The sequence below is a fragment of the Delphinapterus leucas genome, chromosome 17 (assembly GCF_059928025.1).
Source record: "Delphinapterus leucas isolate spDelLeu-1000000601 "Yukka" chromosome 17, BTC_Dleu_Yukka2, whole genome shotgun sequence".
In the NCBI taxonomy this organism is placed as follows: domain Eukaryota; kingdom Metazoa; phylum Chordata; class Mammalia; order Artiodactyla; family Monodontidae; genus Delphinapterus; species Delphinapterus leucas.
In genome coordinates, this window is record NC_143145.1 from 85,534,277 (window position 1) to 85,551,198 (window position 16,922).

The 16,922-nt window shown below is 42.6% G+C and overlaps 1 protein-coding gene and 1 non-coding gene across 3 annotated transcripts in view; one reads left to right on the top strand and one right to left on the bottom strand.

Moving 5' to 3' along the window:
* UBE2V2 (ubiquitin conjugating enzyme E2 V2) overlaps positions 1 to 15,637 on the bottom strand; it is a 30,245-nt gene extending 14,608 nt beyond the window's left edge. Inside the window, exon 1 of one of the 2 annotated variants that reach the window (XM_022556768.3) lies at positions 15,528 to 15,635. In XM_022556768.3, the coding sequence (XP_022412476.1) occupies positions 15,528 to 15,543 (16 nt within the window). In that variant the 5' untranslated portion in view covers positions 15,544 to 15,635. Of the gene's footprint in view, positions 1 to 15,527 lie in introns of both variants that reach the window. The other variant, XM_089899188.1, reaches the window with a different exon arrangement.
* A 980-nt stretch (positions 15,638 to 16,617) lies between these two features.
* On the top strand, positions 16,618 to 16,721 carry LOC115803735 (U6 spliceosomal RNA). Its single transcript, XR_004024513.1, has one exon. It is a non-coding gene; the product is annotated as a U6 spliceosomal RNA (small nuclear RNA).
* Positions 16,722 to 16,922: the final 201 nt, after the last annotated feature.

Genomic DNA, 16,922 nt, shown 5'->3' on the forward strand with positions numbered 1-16,922 from the left:
TGGGAGAATTCAAGCTCTCTGTACAGTCCTGAAGGTTGGCACCCAGGAAACAGTCCCCTGAGCTCTAAGTTTCTATGCACATAACACTGGGACAACTGCTCTTCCCTGCAGCTGCACAGTCAGAATCTCCACCATCTATTGCTACTGACTTGCTTTTTAAAGGCTTCTTAAAGGACCCTGATTACCCTTACCGTTATGAAGTCATTCCCAAAGAAAAATTCTAAATTTGTGTTGAATTTTGTTGCCTCCTTTTTATAAACAATTCAGTCAGGTGAGCTTTATGCGCGTCCAAAACTACAAAGTAAACAATGTAAAAGTAATGTTTCTTTTTACATAAGTGCCATAAAAGTGATAAACCTAGTGACTGCTAAACTTTTCACCATTTCTCTATGCTGCATCTTGGGGAAACAGTTCTAAGATTAATGGATCAGTTATTGGCAATGTTAACATTTAAAAGATTATAGCAGCTAAGATTATTTTGTTTTTAAAGTATAAGACTCAAAAGAAACACCAGTGAGCTATATTTCTGAATTCAGGGCTAGAGTACTCTGGTTTTATTTCAACCAAGCACTAATGTCTGCGAAGAGAAAACACCACGAGATGGGGATGTTGGTCTGTGAGTTGCAGTGTGTACATAAGCTGCCCTCTGGATCTCTTGCCATGTCTGAGCCGCCTTCTATTAGTTCTGCTTGCCTTTTTCCTACGTGTGTATATGTGTGCATGTTGTTGTTATTACTGTTGTTGTTTAATAGTTTTAAATACTTTAATCCCTTAGTCTGGGATCTTCATTAAAAGAAAAAAATCCTCAGAGACCATCCAGTCCAAAACCTAACTCTTTAGAGAAAAGAAAATTCTCACCAGGAAAAGTTAGGTGATAATCCTAAAATCACTTAACTACCAGTTAGTTACCAAACCAAGTCAAAAACCCAAGTCTCCAGGCATCCACTAATCTAGTCTCCTCCTTACTACATTACAATGAACCTCCATTCATAAGACCTAAGACCCAAAATAATATTATTCAAAAGCAAAATGCTGAATGCAAACAACCTAGAAAACATGCTTCCAGTTTTTAATCTCAAGGCTATCCGATTCCTAATAATGTACCTTTAATTCCCACAATACCAAAAGTAAAGGCATAAACACTGCCAAATAAAAACTAGAATGAGTCTTGAAATGCTGTTTATTAGGAACATGGATTTCCCAATTATAACTCATAAATATTTTTACCTTTTTCAGTTATAAGGAAAAAAGCCCAAATAAAACCTTAAACAGTAATAAATATGTCAATCTATCCACACAAACGTAAGAAATGACAGCAAAGCAAATTTAACATCACTTTGCAACCAACCATCTAAATTAAGAAAGCTCTGATAACACTAAAAAAAAAAAAAAAAAAAAAAAGAGATGAGGTGGTATAGTTTTCAAGAGGGCCAGGTGAATTCCAGTTCTACACTCTGGGATGTAGAAAACCCAAAAATAAATAACCATGAATATTTCAGTGTTATTTCTTTTCAGATTACTTTCCATATATAGTAATATATGGTTTCTGTGTTTTTTCCCAAATGATATCATGACTCATAATTTTGTAACTTGTTCTTTTCCTCACTTACAAACATGTTTCTATATAAGCATAATCAAGTACCATTTTTAAATGTCCTGGTGAATAATATTAGTCACGTTGGGGAACGGGGTGGGCAGGACTTCACTGGACACCCTTTCACACTATCTGACCAGGTGAATCATCATCACCTACAGAAATGAAAGGAAAACCCCCATACAAACAGAAAGAATTTCTTCCATCTTATCTGCTTTCCAGCCCTAGGTAGCTGGTCCTCACGAACACCCCGGCTCCCCGCACTACATGCCCAGAGTGGCGGTGGTAGGTTAGGGGAGGGAGTGTCGGGGCGCCCAGCTTATGGGCCGGCCAGGCTGCGTAACTGCCCCCGCAGAGTTCTCTTAGGCGCTTGGGCTTCTGTCACCCTTCGACACACCTGAGGAGGCACGCTGCTAAGATGGAACTCCTGAACAGTCCCACTTGTAATCTGAGTGCTTGCTTCCCATCCCACTCTGGGAGTTCGGAGTCCCCGCAAACTCCCAGCAGGCTGACTTAGTTAAAATGGACATATTTATTGAGCACCTCCTATGTGACAGACATTTGCTAAAAGCTTTACAGGCAGAAGCATTAAATTTTACCTTATGTTGTTTTAACATCACCATTTCACTAAGTAAGAAAATTAAGGCTTAAACTACTAGGTTGGGCCACATGAGTGAAACTGCTGATGTTCAGGCATCTCTGTGATCAACAGAAAGTGATTTTGCAAGGTTCACCCTAAAAACATGGAGAGCGAGTGGGGGAGGCGAGGAGGGAACAAGTCTCAAAGCCCAAGCTGCCCGCCATTACTCTCACTCCCTCCCCTCAGTCCCGGATGGCACGCACATCCCTGGCCCTGCAAATCTGATGGGAGGAGGAACACGTCATGACCAGCTGTGGGGGCAACTGCCAAAAATAAATCCTGCTCTGAACACTGGTAAAAAGAGCCTTTCCATATATCACACACCTGGGTGTGCGCGAAGGAAAATATTTCCCTACCCAGGGAAATAATATAACTGTCATTTTATATTTTTCAAAGTACTTTCCCATACAGTCATCTGACTGAATAAGGGAAATATCTTTTGAGGTATGATGGGCAGATATATCCACATTTTCACAAAGATCAAAGACATGAAGTAACTCACTGAGGATCATGGCAAGCCAGTAGCTGAGTCAAAAGTGAAATTCACATTTCTCAGCATAAGTACAACTGTTTCCATTACTGTATACTGCATACTTCAGAAAATAAAAAAGAAAGCAGGGAAACTTCAGAATGTGTATGACTTAAAACACATATTTTTCAAAATATACATTGTTGAAATTCACTATATAAACAAAAACATCATAAAGAGAGTTTTAAAATTCAAGTCTAAGGAATAGGGACTTACCTTCTGATTTTGCATTGCTTAAAATTATATATTAACAGAAGCATTTATAAAAGCTCTCTGTGAATAATATTTTCTAATTTTTCAGAAATTTAAGACTCGAATATTTGTTTGGTTTTAACATTCTTTTCTTCCTTAATGGGATGAAACAAAATTAGGAAAACACCACATGTAGAGGAACATGCATTAGGCATCAAAGCACTGGGAAACCTATTTGATCATATCCATTACTTCTACATTAATTCATCCCTTCACTCAATAAACCTCTGACTACTGGATGTAGTTACTATGCTAGGCACTTGATACCAGGAGGACCAAAACCTTTGTTTGCCCTCAAGAAGTTTACAGTCTATGAGAGGAGGACAGTTAAAGAGACAGAACAACACAAAGTAAAACATCCTCTGGGGACACATAGGAAGGACAACCAACCCCAAAGAACAGACAAGGAAGGTCTCCTTGAAGAAGAAACTCTCCAGGTGCAACATAAAAGAAACCATTCAGGGGGAGAGTAGGTGAAAATATTCAGGACGTCAGTGGGGAAAATTAAAAAACATAAGCAAAGAATGCCAAAAACCTGAATAAACAGAGCAATCTGCCTACATGAGAAACTCACTGCAAATACATAAGTTCTCCTCAAACTAATCCACAGATTCTTACAATTTAAACTGAAATTCCAATAGCACTGTTCTTGGAACAGGGCAAAGAGTCCTAATATTCTTATGGAAAACTTAAGGGGCAGGAGTTTTGAGAAAACTTTTAAAGAAAAAGAAAACAGAGGGGATAACTTCCCTAGATATTAAGACTTCCCCATCAGCCAAAGAAAGTAATTAAGATAATGTGAAGTCAGTGCAAGAATCGACAAACTAATGAAAAAGAAAGCCTCCAAACAGATACATGCATGTATGAAAACAGGATATGTAATAAAGGCAGCATTAAGAGTCGGCAGGGGGACTTTCCTGGCAATCCAGAGGTTGAGACTTCGCCTTCCAAAGCAGGGGGTGCAGGTTTGGTCCCTGGTCAGAGCTAGGATCCCACACACCTTGTGGCCAAAAAACCAAAACATAAAACAGAAGCAATACTGCAATAAATTCAATAAAAACTTTAAAAAATGGTCCACATCAAAAAAAAAAAAAAGAAAGAAAGAGTCAGCAGGAATCCACACTAAAAGAAGACCAATCTTGAATCATGTACCAGAAAAATATATATGTAATTATTTTGCTTTAAAGAACATTAGCGGAAAACTGGCAGTCTGAACAGGGCCCAGAGATAAAAGTTCGGTATCAAAGTTAATTTCTTGATTTTGATAATTATATTGTCAAGTAAGAGAACGTCCTGGACTTCAATACATACACAGTGAAGTATTTAGCAGCGAAGAGGGACATGTCTATAACTTATTCTCAAATGCTTCATTAAAAAAAATGTGTCTGTGGCGGGGCGGGGAAAGAGTACACACGCAAGCACATGCAAAAATCTTAATTAGCATGGGGTAGGATTTCCTCATACTGTTCATGTAACTTTTCTGTAAATCTGAAATTATTTCAAAACAAAAAAATAGGGAAAGAATGGACTGAACTGTTTGGTAAATCATGTTAGAAAATTTTATCCACATGGAAAAATAAATTAGATCCCTATCTCACAGCATACATGAAAATCAATCCTAGGCATATTAAATGCCTAAATGTGAAGAGCAAAACATAAGACTTTAGGAAAATATATGATTTCCTCCAACCTTGGGATATAAGAAAGGATTTCTTTTAAAAAAGCACAAACCAGAAGATTGATAAACTTGACTAAAATTTAAAAACCAACTTGACAAAAGAGCCACAAACTGTTATGAGGAACATAACCAGGAAATGTCAGCATCCAAAATATACAAAGAATTCATCCTATGATTCAACGAGGAAAACAAAACAGTGAATAAGGAGGTTCACAGGGGTGGAAACAGGGATGTACAATAAACATATAAAAAGGGTGCTCAACCTCAACAGTAATCAGGGGAAACATGAATTAAACCATAATGACTCTCCACCAGACTGACAAATATTAAGTCTGGCAATACTTGGTTTGACGAAGATGTAGAGATGGAGGCTCATTCACTGCTGAGGTTGGCATAAACTGGTACAACTCTGGGAGGAAACTGGTAACATTCACGGAGATCCTGGCAAAGGGTTGGAGGTAGGAAGGCTCACTTACCATGATTTCTAATCGTGAAAATTTAGAAACAACCTAAGCATCACATAGTATAATCCATGACAGAATACTGTTACAATTAAAATGAAAGAATTAGAGCTACAAGCATCAATCAATGCTAAAATTTTACAAACATGCTGTTCAGTAAGTGCACAGCTGCAGTTTCACAAGGTGAAAAGGATCTGGAGATTGGCTGCACAACAAAGTGAATACATGATAGTGCTGAACTGGACAGAGGCAATTAAGACAGTAAACTGTATGTTACATACACTTTACCATAATTGAAAAGAAAAAATAAACCAAAAAAAACCAAACAAAGCTATGTACCAACAGACCTTTACTATACTCCTCCTGAGCACACACATATCTAGCAAAGGTACAAAAATGTTTGTGGAATATACTCCTTAATCAGGATAGTGATCACCTGTGGGCAAAGAGAAAGGGGCCTAGTACTTGGAAGGGTCCTGGTAATGTTTCATTTCTTCAAAAAACAGAAAACCTGGGCTTCCCTGGTGGCGCAGTGGTTGGGAGTCCGCCTGCCGACGCAGGGGACACGGGTTCATGCCCCGGCCCTGGAAGATCCCACATGCCGCGGAGCGGCTGGGCCCGTGAGCCATGGCCGCTGAGCCTGCGCGTCCCGAGCCTGTGCTCCGCAACGGGAGAGGCCACAACGGTGAGAGGCCCGCGTACCGCAAAAAAAAAAAAACACCAAAAACCAGAAAACCTGAAGCAAGAATAATTTATTAGCGTTTGAGAGAGCTGGGGGTGGGTGCATGTGTATTCATGCATTTTTCTGGTGTTTAAAAATCTGTCGTCTAAAAGGAGAAGGAGAAACAGTACCTAAACAAGGAGAGAAAGGATGGTAGGCAATGTGTGGGGATAGCAGTTGAGGATAAATGGGCAAAGAGCCAGAAACTGCCTGGAAGGACAGGCGTGCTTGCAAATTCAGACTTCACCTGCGGCAGTGAAGGCCAAGGGAGGGGTTTAAGCACAGACTTCAAGGACAGGAGGGCAGAGGGGAGAACAACATCGGCTGTGATGAAAGAGCAATCAGGGAAAAAAACGTTAAATGCCTCCACTAAGAAAAATGTGGTTCGTTTTATTGTTGTAATTCTGTGATTTTATTTATTTCCAATAACCAAAACTAAACATCAAGCAAGAGCTAGAAACTGTGCTAGGCCGTGGGATCTCACACTGACAGTCCCAGCCCTCATGGAATCGACAGCCTATCAGGGCAGCAAGACACAGAAATCACAGCGTATGAGAGGCACTTAGATGACAAAAGCAACAGGAAAGTTTCCTAAAGTAGCAGTTTTGCTCTACCACAAAACTAGACAGGTGACTTTGGGCAAAGTGTCTTTTTCTTCCACTCTGCGTACTTTGATGTAAAATGCGGGACTAAACTACATGAGCCCACCCCAACCCAGCTCACTGACCCGCACACAGAAGCCTACTTCAGGAAGGGTCCGGCTGGACTGGAGAGAAAGGAGAAATCCTGTCCCCAGGTCTCTGCCCCACCTCCATCCTCAGCTTCAGAACCCTTGCGGAACCACGTTATTCCTAAAGCTCCTCCCAAGTTTAGGATTCTTGAATTCCATTTGGAGGGCTGTTTCAGAACATCAGACATGACCCTATCCTAAGAAGTCAAAAAAAAAAAAAGAAAAAAAAGCAAAAGGGAAACAGTAATAAACATAAGGTATAAAAATTTTAAGTTGATTTTTAAAATATTAAAACTCCATATCATCAATAACCAGTTACACTGAAGTAGTAAATGGATAATATGTATTTCATAGACAGATATGAAATACAACTGATAATCCAACAAGAAAATGAACCAGAGGGAGGGAGACGCAAGAGGAAAGAGATATGGAAACATATGTATATGTATAACTGATTCACTTTGTTATAAAGCAGAAACTAACACACCATTGTAAAGCAATTATACCCCAATAAAGATGTTAAAAAAAAAAAAGAAAATGAACCAAAAGAGAAAATAAGAAAAACATGCAGCCTTAAAAAAAGAAAAATGACATTACTGTACTCCCATCAAAAAATAAAATTAAAAGCACAGTAAACACAATGCCGGCAAGACAGTGGATAAACTACATTTATCCATCCTTACGCATCACTGGAAATCGACTACACCTTGCTGAAGAGGGAATTTGACAAAATATAACAAGAATTTTAAAATATTTATACACTTTGATTTATACTCCAGTCTGTGAAATCCACCCTCAAGAACAAAGCACAGGGAGTGTAGCCGGCCTCAGAGCCAGCTGTGAACAACCTGTCTCCTGTCTCCAGGCACGCGCCCTCCTGGTCAGAGGCCAGGGCTACTCCCCGCCCTCCGACTCTGGGCTGGCCTTGCCACTTGTTTCGACAGAACGCGATGCTGGTGCGGTCAGAGCCCTATAGCTTCTGTTTGGTTTTCTTGGAAGCCAACCACCATACAAATTCTGACCTCCCAGACACTACTGGGATGCGAGGAAGTCCAAACAGAGCACCTGGAGTGGCCACGCGGACTAGAACCAAGGCACCTGGGCACAAGGCCCAGCCCACCGTCAGGTGAAGGGAGACCGGCAAAACCACACAGTCAGCCCCCAAATCATAGGAATAAATCACTGTTTGAAGCCATATATCCATTTCAGATATTAAAATTTGTCTTAGAATTGATGAAATATGGCAGATGAAAATAAATCTGAAAAAAATTTCAAATCAAACGTACATCTGAAGCATCTGTACTATACCTTCAAACACAAAGCCTCTGGATTAGAGGATTTGCAAAGCGCCTCGAACCCGTGGTATGGAAGCTGCATTATGTGGAGTAGAATGTGAAGCATGCTACTGGGTACTCTTTAGGTGCCAGCCAAAGCCACTCTGTCCCCAGCCACTCTCCCAAAATTCTGCAACTCTTCTTACGGCCTATGTGCTGTATACTAACTCAGGCAAGGAGAAAATATGCAGCTTCATGTGTTTATTTAATGAAAGTATTTGAACACAAAATATCCTTTAAGTACCGCTTCACTTCAAAAAGTAAACTCAAAACAAAATTTAAAAGTAAAACATTATAATACACAAAGGGGGAAAGCTGGATTTTACTTGAGCCATTTGTTTTCTCATTATTAAATCACTCACATAGAAACTGCACCATAAGGAAATGACAACATCGGAGGCACTCAATAAACACGTGGTGCGTTTATGGCAGATGCTTACTTTCAACCTTTCTGTCGACACTTACGGGCCAGTCCTGAAGCAGGTGATGCCGATTCTGAACACAGAATCCTTTCCCCAGCATCTTGGCGGTGGTGATGGGTGAGGACAACCATGTAGGCGGACGCATTCAAATGCAATAAGCTACCTCAAGAGATTTTGCTCAGAACACTACTGCCATCTCAATGAGGCAGACTAACCAGGGAGAACCGAGTTACTTAATATTCTCCAGGAAACCTGCGAGCAATGTTTACTTCAGAACTCAGAAGGAATGCCTCCCTGAGAATAAGCTCGGGAGTGGCAGAAAGCTAGGTGAACCTCAACATACTCTGCTTCCTCTCCAGCAGGAACTTCCAAGTGGAGTGAGGACTGGCACACCTCCCTCTCTCACCTCCCTCTCTCCCTCCCGGAGACCACCTACAGGGTACAGGGGCTCTCCTGTGGCACCAGGGAGCTGCAGTTAGAAGCAAAGGAAGTATCCCTCCAAGTCACTGCTGGCAGGGTGAACACGTGAGAAAATTTAAAACTTTTCAATAACTTAAGTATATCCTCTCAGGAAACAACCACTTACATCAATACTGTTTAGTAAGCTGTAACCGATAATTTAGTTAGCAGGTGACACTACCATGAATAACAAACAGTAAACCAAGCTATGCATTGTTGGTACTTTTCAGTAACATTCCAGTCACTAGACTGAAAAAAATCTATGGCATAATTACATACTTAGAAAGAATAAACTGCTTGAAGCATGCCTGCTATCTGGCTATATAACTCTGTTAATGTAACATTAAAGCTCACACCTGGCAAGGCAGGGCTTAGACTCCTACCCTCTGTCATGTGGTAATCCTGTATAATAATCATAACCAGATCATCACTTAGAACTTACATATGTCAACATGATGTTTTTAAAACAAAGAGTCAGGTAGACGATGAAGTACATACCAAAAGCCAGACTTTTCATCTTAATAAAGTAGAAAAAAATAGATAAATTGGACTTTATCAAAATTTAAAACTTTGGGGTTTCAAAGGATACCATCAAAAAAACAAAAAAACCTACAGAGAGAAAATATTTACAAACCGTACATCTAATAAGGAACTTGTATCTAGAATATATAAGAACTCTTACTACTCAACAATAAAGAGACAAATAATGCAAATTTTTTAAGACGGGCAAACCAGAAATGAACCCACACTTAAGTGGGCAATTAATCTACAACAAAGGAGACAAGAACATACAATGAAGACAGTGACTTCAATAAATGGTGCTGGGGAAACCGGACAGCTACATGCACAAGAATCAAACCGGACTACTCCCTCACACCACACACAAAAGTAAACTCAAAATCCATCAACGACTTAAATGTAACACCTGAAGGCTTAAAATTTCTAGAAGAAAACTTAGGCAGTATGCTCTTTGACATCAGTCTTAGCAATAATTTTTTGGATGTCTCTTCAGGCAAGGGGGAAAAAAAGCAAAAATAAGCAAATGAGACTACATCAAACTAAAAGCTTGGCACAGTGGAGGAAACTATCAACATAACACAAAGGAAGCCAACAGGATGGGAGAAGACATTGGCAAACACTACGTCTGATAAGGGATTAATATCCAAAATATACAAAGAACTCATACTACTCAACATCCAAAAAAGCAACCTGATTTAAAAAATGGGCAGAGGATCTGAATAAGACATCTTTCCAAAGACACACAGATGGCCAACAGGCACGTGAAAAGACGGTGCTCAACATCACTAATCATCAGGGAAATGCAAATCAAAACCACAATGAGACACCACCTCACACCTGTCAGAATTGCTGTCATCAAAGAGACAACAAAAAACAAGTTGGCAAGAATGTGGAGAAAATGGAACCCTTGTGCACTGCTGGTGGGAATGTAAATTGGTGCAGCCACTATGGAAAACAGTACGGAAGGCCCTCAAAAAATTAAAAATAGAGCTACCATACAATTCAGCAATTCTACTCCTGGCTATTTATCCGAAGAGAACAAAAGCACTATTTCAAAAAGATATATGCACCCTTATGTTCACTGCAGCATTATGCACAATAGCCAAGATATGAAAGCAACGTAAGTTCCCATCAATACATGAATGGATAAAGATGATGTGGAAGGTGCACACACGTGCGTGCACACACACACACAAATACACTGTAATACCATTCAGCCATAAAAAAGAATGAAATCTTGCCATTTGCGACAACACGGATGGACCTAGAGAGTATTATGCTGAGAAATAAGTCACAAAGAAAAACACAAATGCTGTATGATTCCACTTACATGAAGCAACCAAAAAGTTTATAGAACACAGCGTGATACCGAAGCAGAATCAAAGAACCTGTAATCAAGAAACTAGCTCTGGACTCAGCACCTAGCTAAGTAATCTTGTGAAAGTCATTTCATATCTAGATAGCGCTCATCTATAAAATATACTTTGCCTAGAGCCTAAATGATTCATAATGTACTTTCCATGAGCACTACTATTCCCATATATGTATAAGGACCTATACAAGCCATAAGGACCTCTCTCCCCTTCTGTAGTTTCAAACTTTGCTGAGTTCCAACTTAAACTGAAAATAACATCTGCTCTTACAAGTCAGCAAAGACTGTGTAAACAAGAATACACTTCCAAACCCAGTCCTGAAGTCCCATCTTACAATAATATCTCAAAGATTTACTTATAAATACATCTGCTCTTTTAAAACAGTTAACTACTTCTGAAACAAACTTTTTTGTACGCGGGCCTCTCACTGTTGTGGCCTCTCCCGTTGCGGAGCACAGGCTCCGGACGCGCAGGCTCCGCGGCACGGCATGTGGGGTCTTCCTGGACCGGGGCAAGAACCCGCGTCCCCTGAATCGGCAGGCGGACTCTCAACCACTGCGCCACCAGGGAAGCCCCTGAAACAAACTTTTGAACACTGGATTTCATTCCATTTGTTCTAGTCTACATACCTCACATCCATTTTGAAGTTTTGCGTCAAACAGCTCCCCAAATACTTGCTAAGTGGATGTTTCCACATATGGGCAATCTCCGCTTTTCATGGTTTCCACACGCGTGACTTTCAGTTACCACGGTTTAGTGAGACACCAGTCCCCCAACAACAGGGTTCAGACTCCAGTCTCCATGGTACGCAGACAATGAGTACGCGCACAGAGCTCACACGTGGCTGCTAGCTCCTCAGTCCACAGGTCACCATGTGAGTGACAGACGAGCAGTCCCGACCAGCAGCCAGCACTTCACAGCTTTCAGTGTGTACCTGAGGCTCACTGCGCATCTCTTACTCAGTTAACAGAGAGCAAAGCATGGAATAGAGTTGCCTCCTTGTCTACCAGTGACATTCCATAAAAATAGCCAACAAAGGTGAAAGTCCAGCAGAGAAACAAGAACTGGCAACACGGGAAGTGAAATCTGAACAAATGTAAAGAGAGTCACAGAAGAAATTTGACTGTGGGAACATCGGAGAGACTCCGGAAGAGCAGGCAGAGGAATTCTGTGAACGTGAGCTTATTGACATAAATGAGGAAAGGAGATGTAGGAAAAGGATGACCTGACCGTGTCCCAGAGGAAGTGAAAAACTTCACAATAAAGAAACTCTCAGAGGTATTTCCTAACACTGAAAGCACAAATGACAAAATACTGGAAGCAGATCCAAATTTAGGAGTATGACAATTCACCAAAGCACAGAAAAGATACTTGTTCCACATAAGTTATACGATAAAAAGATAAGGCAGGCATCGTTCAAACTACTCTTGACAAGCGTTTTATAACCAAAAACACTCTAGTTCTTAACTTCTCACGTTTAAACTACAGTGTACTAAACAAATGTTAGTTTTACTATTTTTTCCATTTTTCCTATATGCTTGTAACCCCAGGAATTTTCAATGTTTCAGCAAACATTTTCAAAGGTCACAGAATAATCATAATTTTTCTCACTTAGTAAGATTGCTCTGAATAGTTTCAGTATGCCACCCAAACTACCATGCAAAGGGAGGACTGCTGATAGGTTGTATTGCCTGACGATATTATCAAGAGCAAACATATGTCAAGAGCACCCAGGTTCCTAACTCACATAGACAAATCTACCAGGCCTGTTATTAAAGTCTCAAGAGGGAAATACCCTGGACTATTACAGTTCAGCTCTTATATTGTTTAATTTCCAGGTTCTATGATTTACACCTGCAAATCTCTTCTTCTATTACTACTCCCAAGTTCTGCCCATATCCACAAATCTTCATCCTGAAGATGGGGAAAACAAACAAAATCATGTAGTCCAAACTTTTCATAGAAGGGACGGAAAAGCAAGGCTTATGAGACTCACTGCACGCCTAGCATGGCAATCTACCAGGGCAGCAGGGGAATCAAAACACAGCCAACCCAGTTCCTGTTCCAGTATACATAATGCTTCCCACTTCTGAAAAAGGTAATTAGGCTTCACTGTGGTTGTTTTCCACCTATATGGCTTACGTAGACTTACCACACTTTATAATCTAACATTAATACTTCTATTAGTGCTGAGATGTGATTAAATTTTTGAATCACAGGTACTAAATATACTAACAAATTTCTATCCCAAAGAGTCGTGTTTCTTAAGCCGTGTCCTATGAAATCATCTTGACCCCCAGAGGTGACTGTCTCTTGGGAAAGGGGAACCTAGCCAGTGGGGTCTCCACCACAGCCCTATTTCTGTCCACGAGAAGCATCTGACAGTCTGAAACGAGGATTCTGCTAGGAAGAGAAGTATGAAAGCCACTCTCAAGCCTAAAAGGAAGTAAGATTCCTGATTTCAGGATTATTCCAAATTCATAATTGCTCATGATGGAAAAAGCACTAGACTGAGAGTAAAAAACCTGATTCTGAACTGGACTCTACTGCTAACCAACTATATAAAACCTTATATTTCCTCAGGCCTCAGTTTACTCAACTGCAAAACAAAGAGGACCAAATGGTATGGCAAAGTATCATATCAGTCAGCTTAGAGGTCTCAGTCTAGTTAGAATTCTTCCTGCCAATTTTTCTTCCAGTAACAGAAAGACTAAAAGCATATGATTTAGGTAATGCAAGTTAAAATATAATGCTTTAGTTAAAATTAAAAAAAATATCTGTCAGGTGTCTTTTTCTTTTTGGACTATTAAAGAGCTATTTTTATCAAGATTATTTTGGCTTAAATAAAAAAACATGGGACTTCCCTGGTGGCGCAGTGGTTGAGGGTCTGCCTGCCGATGCAGGGGACGCGGGTTTGTGCCCCGGTCCGGGAGGATCCCACATGCCGCGGAGCGGCTGGGCCCGTGAGCCGTGGCCGCTGGGCCTGTGCGTCTGGAGCCTGTGCTCCACAAAGGAAGAGGCCACGGCAGTGAGAGGCCCGCGTACTGCAAAAATAAACATGTACAGTACATCCTAATTTTAAAATTTCAAGCTTTATCGCATTTATTTCACAAATACACGGGTACTGTTTCCCTCCCTTGCTACCAAAAGGCAAACAATACAAAAGTAGAACTAAGAGAAAATATAATTTAAAAATAGTTTCGAAACATAGTCCAAAACTGCTTCTGCACTCCTCTCTCCCCAAGCTGGACGATAGTGTCAATGTTGTAAAGCACAGAAAAGGAATAAACGGTATATGAAATTCGCCAACGCAATTTTTAACAACAGTTTCAAAACAAATTTCAGTGATTTAAGAAAACATCAACTAACTGCCTAAAAGATATTCTTTCTGATTATGCTCAGGTTTCGAATCTCATAAATTTAAAAGCAGCGTAAATGTAACAATTAGAATGCTGAAATATAAACTAGAAAATACAGGCTTCCAATGTACAATAAACGTGCTAATAATCTCTCAGCAACTTCTTTATAATTCATAGTCAACTTCCAAAAATGACTCACTGTGGTTAACAAGGAGCACCTGCCATTAACATAATCTAATCATTGGTCTTTTCAAAATATTTCCACACTCTCTCACAGGTACAACGTTAGAGGGGAGAAAAATCGTATTTAAATAAAAAAGTGAAATCCACAAAATGAAGATTATCAATCAAACTGAAACACACCACTTTACTATTAAATTTTCAAGAACCTTCAGGTACGAAGCACAACTCTTAAAAAGACATGGAATTTTAATGCACAAGCACACTCGATTTCAAATAGCAAGGACAGTAAAGTTTTAACACTAAAATGTCACTTTTTAAATCATCCACGCTTTACTAGCTAGCTCTGACCCCAAGTGTACCGAAATAGCTCCCCAACGCTAAAATCGTTAAACAGCTTATCCTGACACCTGTACGTAATAAACATGCGATACAAAAGACGCAATTCTTCATTAAAATGAAGGGAGAATGGCACTACCTTAAAAGTACCCATCACAACATACACCGAAGCCTTCCACTTAAGTACACAAAGACTTGAAAATTCGTGTTATTATGCAATGATGGCATGAAATACAAAACCACAGTGTTCCACAGCCACGGTTCAATAATGATTAGAAAAAATTAAAGACCATACGTCTTAACGTTTTAAGTAATAAAACTGTCCCCCTTTAACATTTTGTAATGGTCAAATTTCTAAAACCTTAGTGTTAATACCGAATTTCAACGTCTGTGCTCAGAGGAAACCAAAACTGTATTCAGTACGAGAGGAGCGGAACAGCTAATCTAAGAAACCGCTTTTTCTTCGATTAGTGTTCACCTAGCTCCTTGCTTTTATTTAGTCTGCACCTCAGTTCTTCACTCCAGCGAAAAAAAGACCACACGTATTAAGTCGGTAAGAATGGCCCTGTCCTCCGCCCACGTCAGGGCGAGCCAGGGGGTCGGACCCGCTCCATCCAGGACCCTCACGCGAGGCCTCGCGCGCCCAGGTGGACGCGGCCCGCCCGGGCTCCCCTCCTCGCTCCCGCACCGCCCGCCAGAGCCCCGGGCCAGCCGGCCCGGCCCAGCCCAGCCCCCAGGCGCGCAGCCGACGCGCGGGCACGACCGCCGCCCCGACGGCCGCCAGGACCCTCCCTGCTCCGGCTGCGCTCCGCGGAAAGTCCGGCGGCCGGGGGCCCGTACTCCGGCTTCTCCCACACCGCCAGGCCGGCCGCCAGCTGCGCGCAGAGGCGCAGCGCGGGCTGGGATGGAAAAGCAGGCGGCCCGGCACGGTACTGACCTGTGGAGACCGCCATCTTCTCCTGCAGCCCGACGCACCGCCCGGACGCACGCGACGTCCGCGCTACCTCCGGGAGCGCCGCCGCCCGCCCCGCGGCTTCCGGCCCCAGGCTCCCGCCCCGCAGCTTCCGGCACGTCAACGCGGACCCGCCCCGCGGCTTCCGGCTTCCGGCTTCCTGGGACGGTCCCGCCAAATCGGAGTGTGAGGGTGCAGGTTAAGCTCATGGGACAGACTTGAGTCAGTCACCGTGACAGAGAGGAAGAGCGCGAGGCCAGAATGCTCCAGGCGGGGAACGTGCTCCGAGAGCCCGCGCCGGCTTTGACGTCATAGGCGTGCGTCGGAGCAGGTGCGCTAGCGCCGCCCAGAGGGCCGTCCTCGGTCGCGGGGGAGGGTGGCGTCTGTGTGGAGTTCGACGAAGTGCTTGTGGAAATGAGGCCCTGACCCGGCGGGGGCGTTGACGGTTCTGTCGAAAATGATTCAAGGAGTGACAAAAAGTTTTAAGGAGCCGCTAGAATTAAACCACCTTGTTCGTGCTTTTTTTTGAGATAGGCACGCGAGAGAAACGTGATAGAAGTCTGTGCTTGAGTCTAGAAAGTTCCTTCCGCTTGTGAGTGATTGGGGAGCATCACTGCGTCCAGAGGGCGGAGCTGCCCACGCGGCTCGGGCGGCCGCGGGGACGACCGGGACGACCCCTGAGGCCACGACGTCCCCGGGGCGCGCGGACCTCTCCCCGCCCCGGCCCGCATGAGTGGGGCTCGTTCTGTGGCCGGGCGGTGGGCCTGCTGGGTGGGCTGCTGCTTTCCGTCCTGCACCCCTGTTTACCCGTCCCTTGCACTGTGCGGAGGCTTGGGGAGGAGACAGGCCCTCCGCTCAGTTCTGAACGTGGAGGGGGTGTCAGTGCTTGGTCCCAGCCACACCCCCTAAAATGAAGCCGCTGAGCAGGCGCTGTTCGGTTCGCTCTCTGCGATGGGAAGCCTCTGCCGTGGCTCCCGGTGGCCCTCTCTTGGCCTCATGCCTTGCTCTTTAATATCCCTCTGCCTTTTGTGGGAGCTGTGTTTACTAACCAGGTTCCAGTGAATAAGATAAGGCAGTGCCCACTGCGGCGGCACATACCCTAAGATTGGACCGGAGCAGGGAGGATTAGCGTGGCCCCTGCCAGGATGCACGCAAATTCGTGAAGCAGCCCATGTCTTACAGAAATCTGAGCAAGAGTGGGTATCCATGTACGTATGACTGACTCACTTTGCTGTGCAGCAAGGAACCAACAACACTGTAAAGTGACTCTACGCCAATAAAAATCAATTTTAAAAGAAAAAATAAAATAAGACAGAAGTGTGGGGTATTGCTTCTGAGATTTTGTTTAAGAAGACTACATTGCAAGGGCTTCCCTGGTGG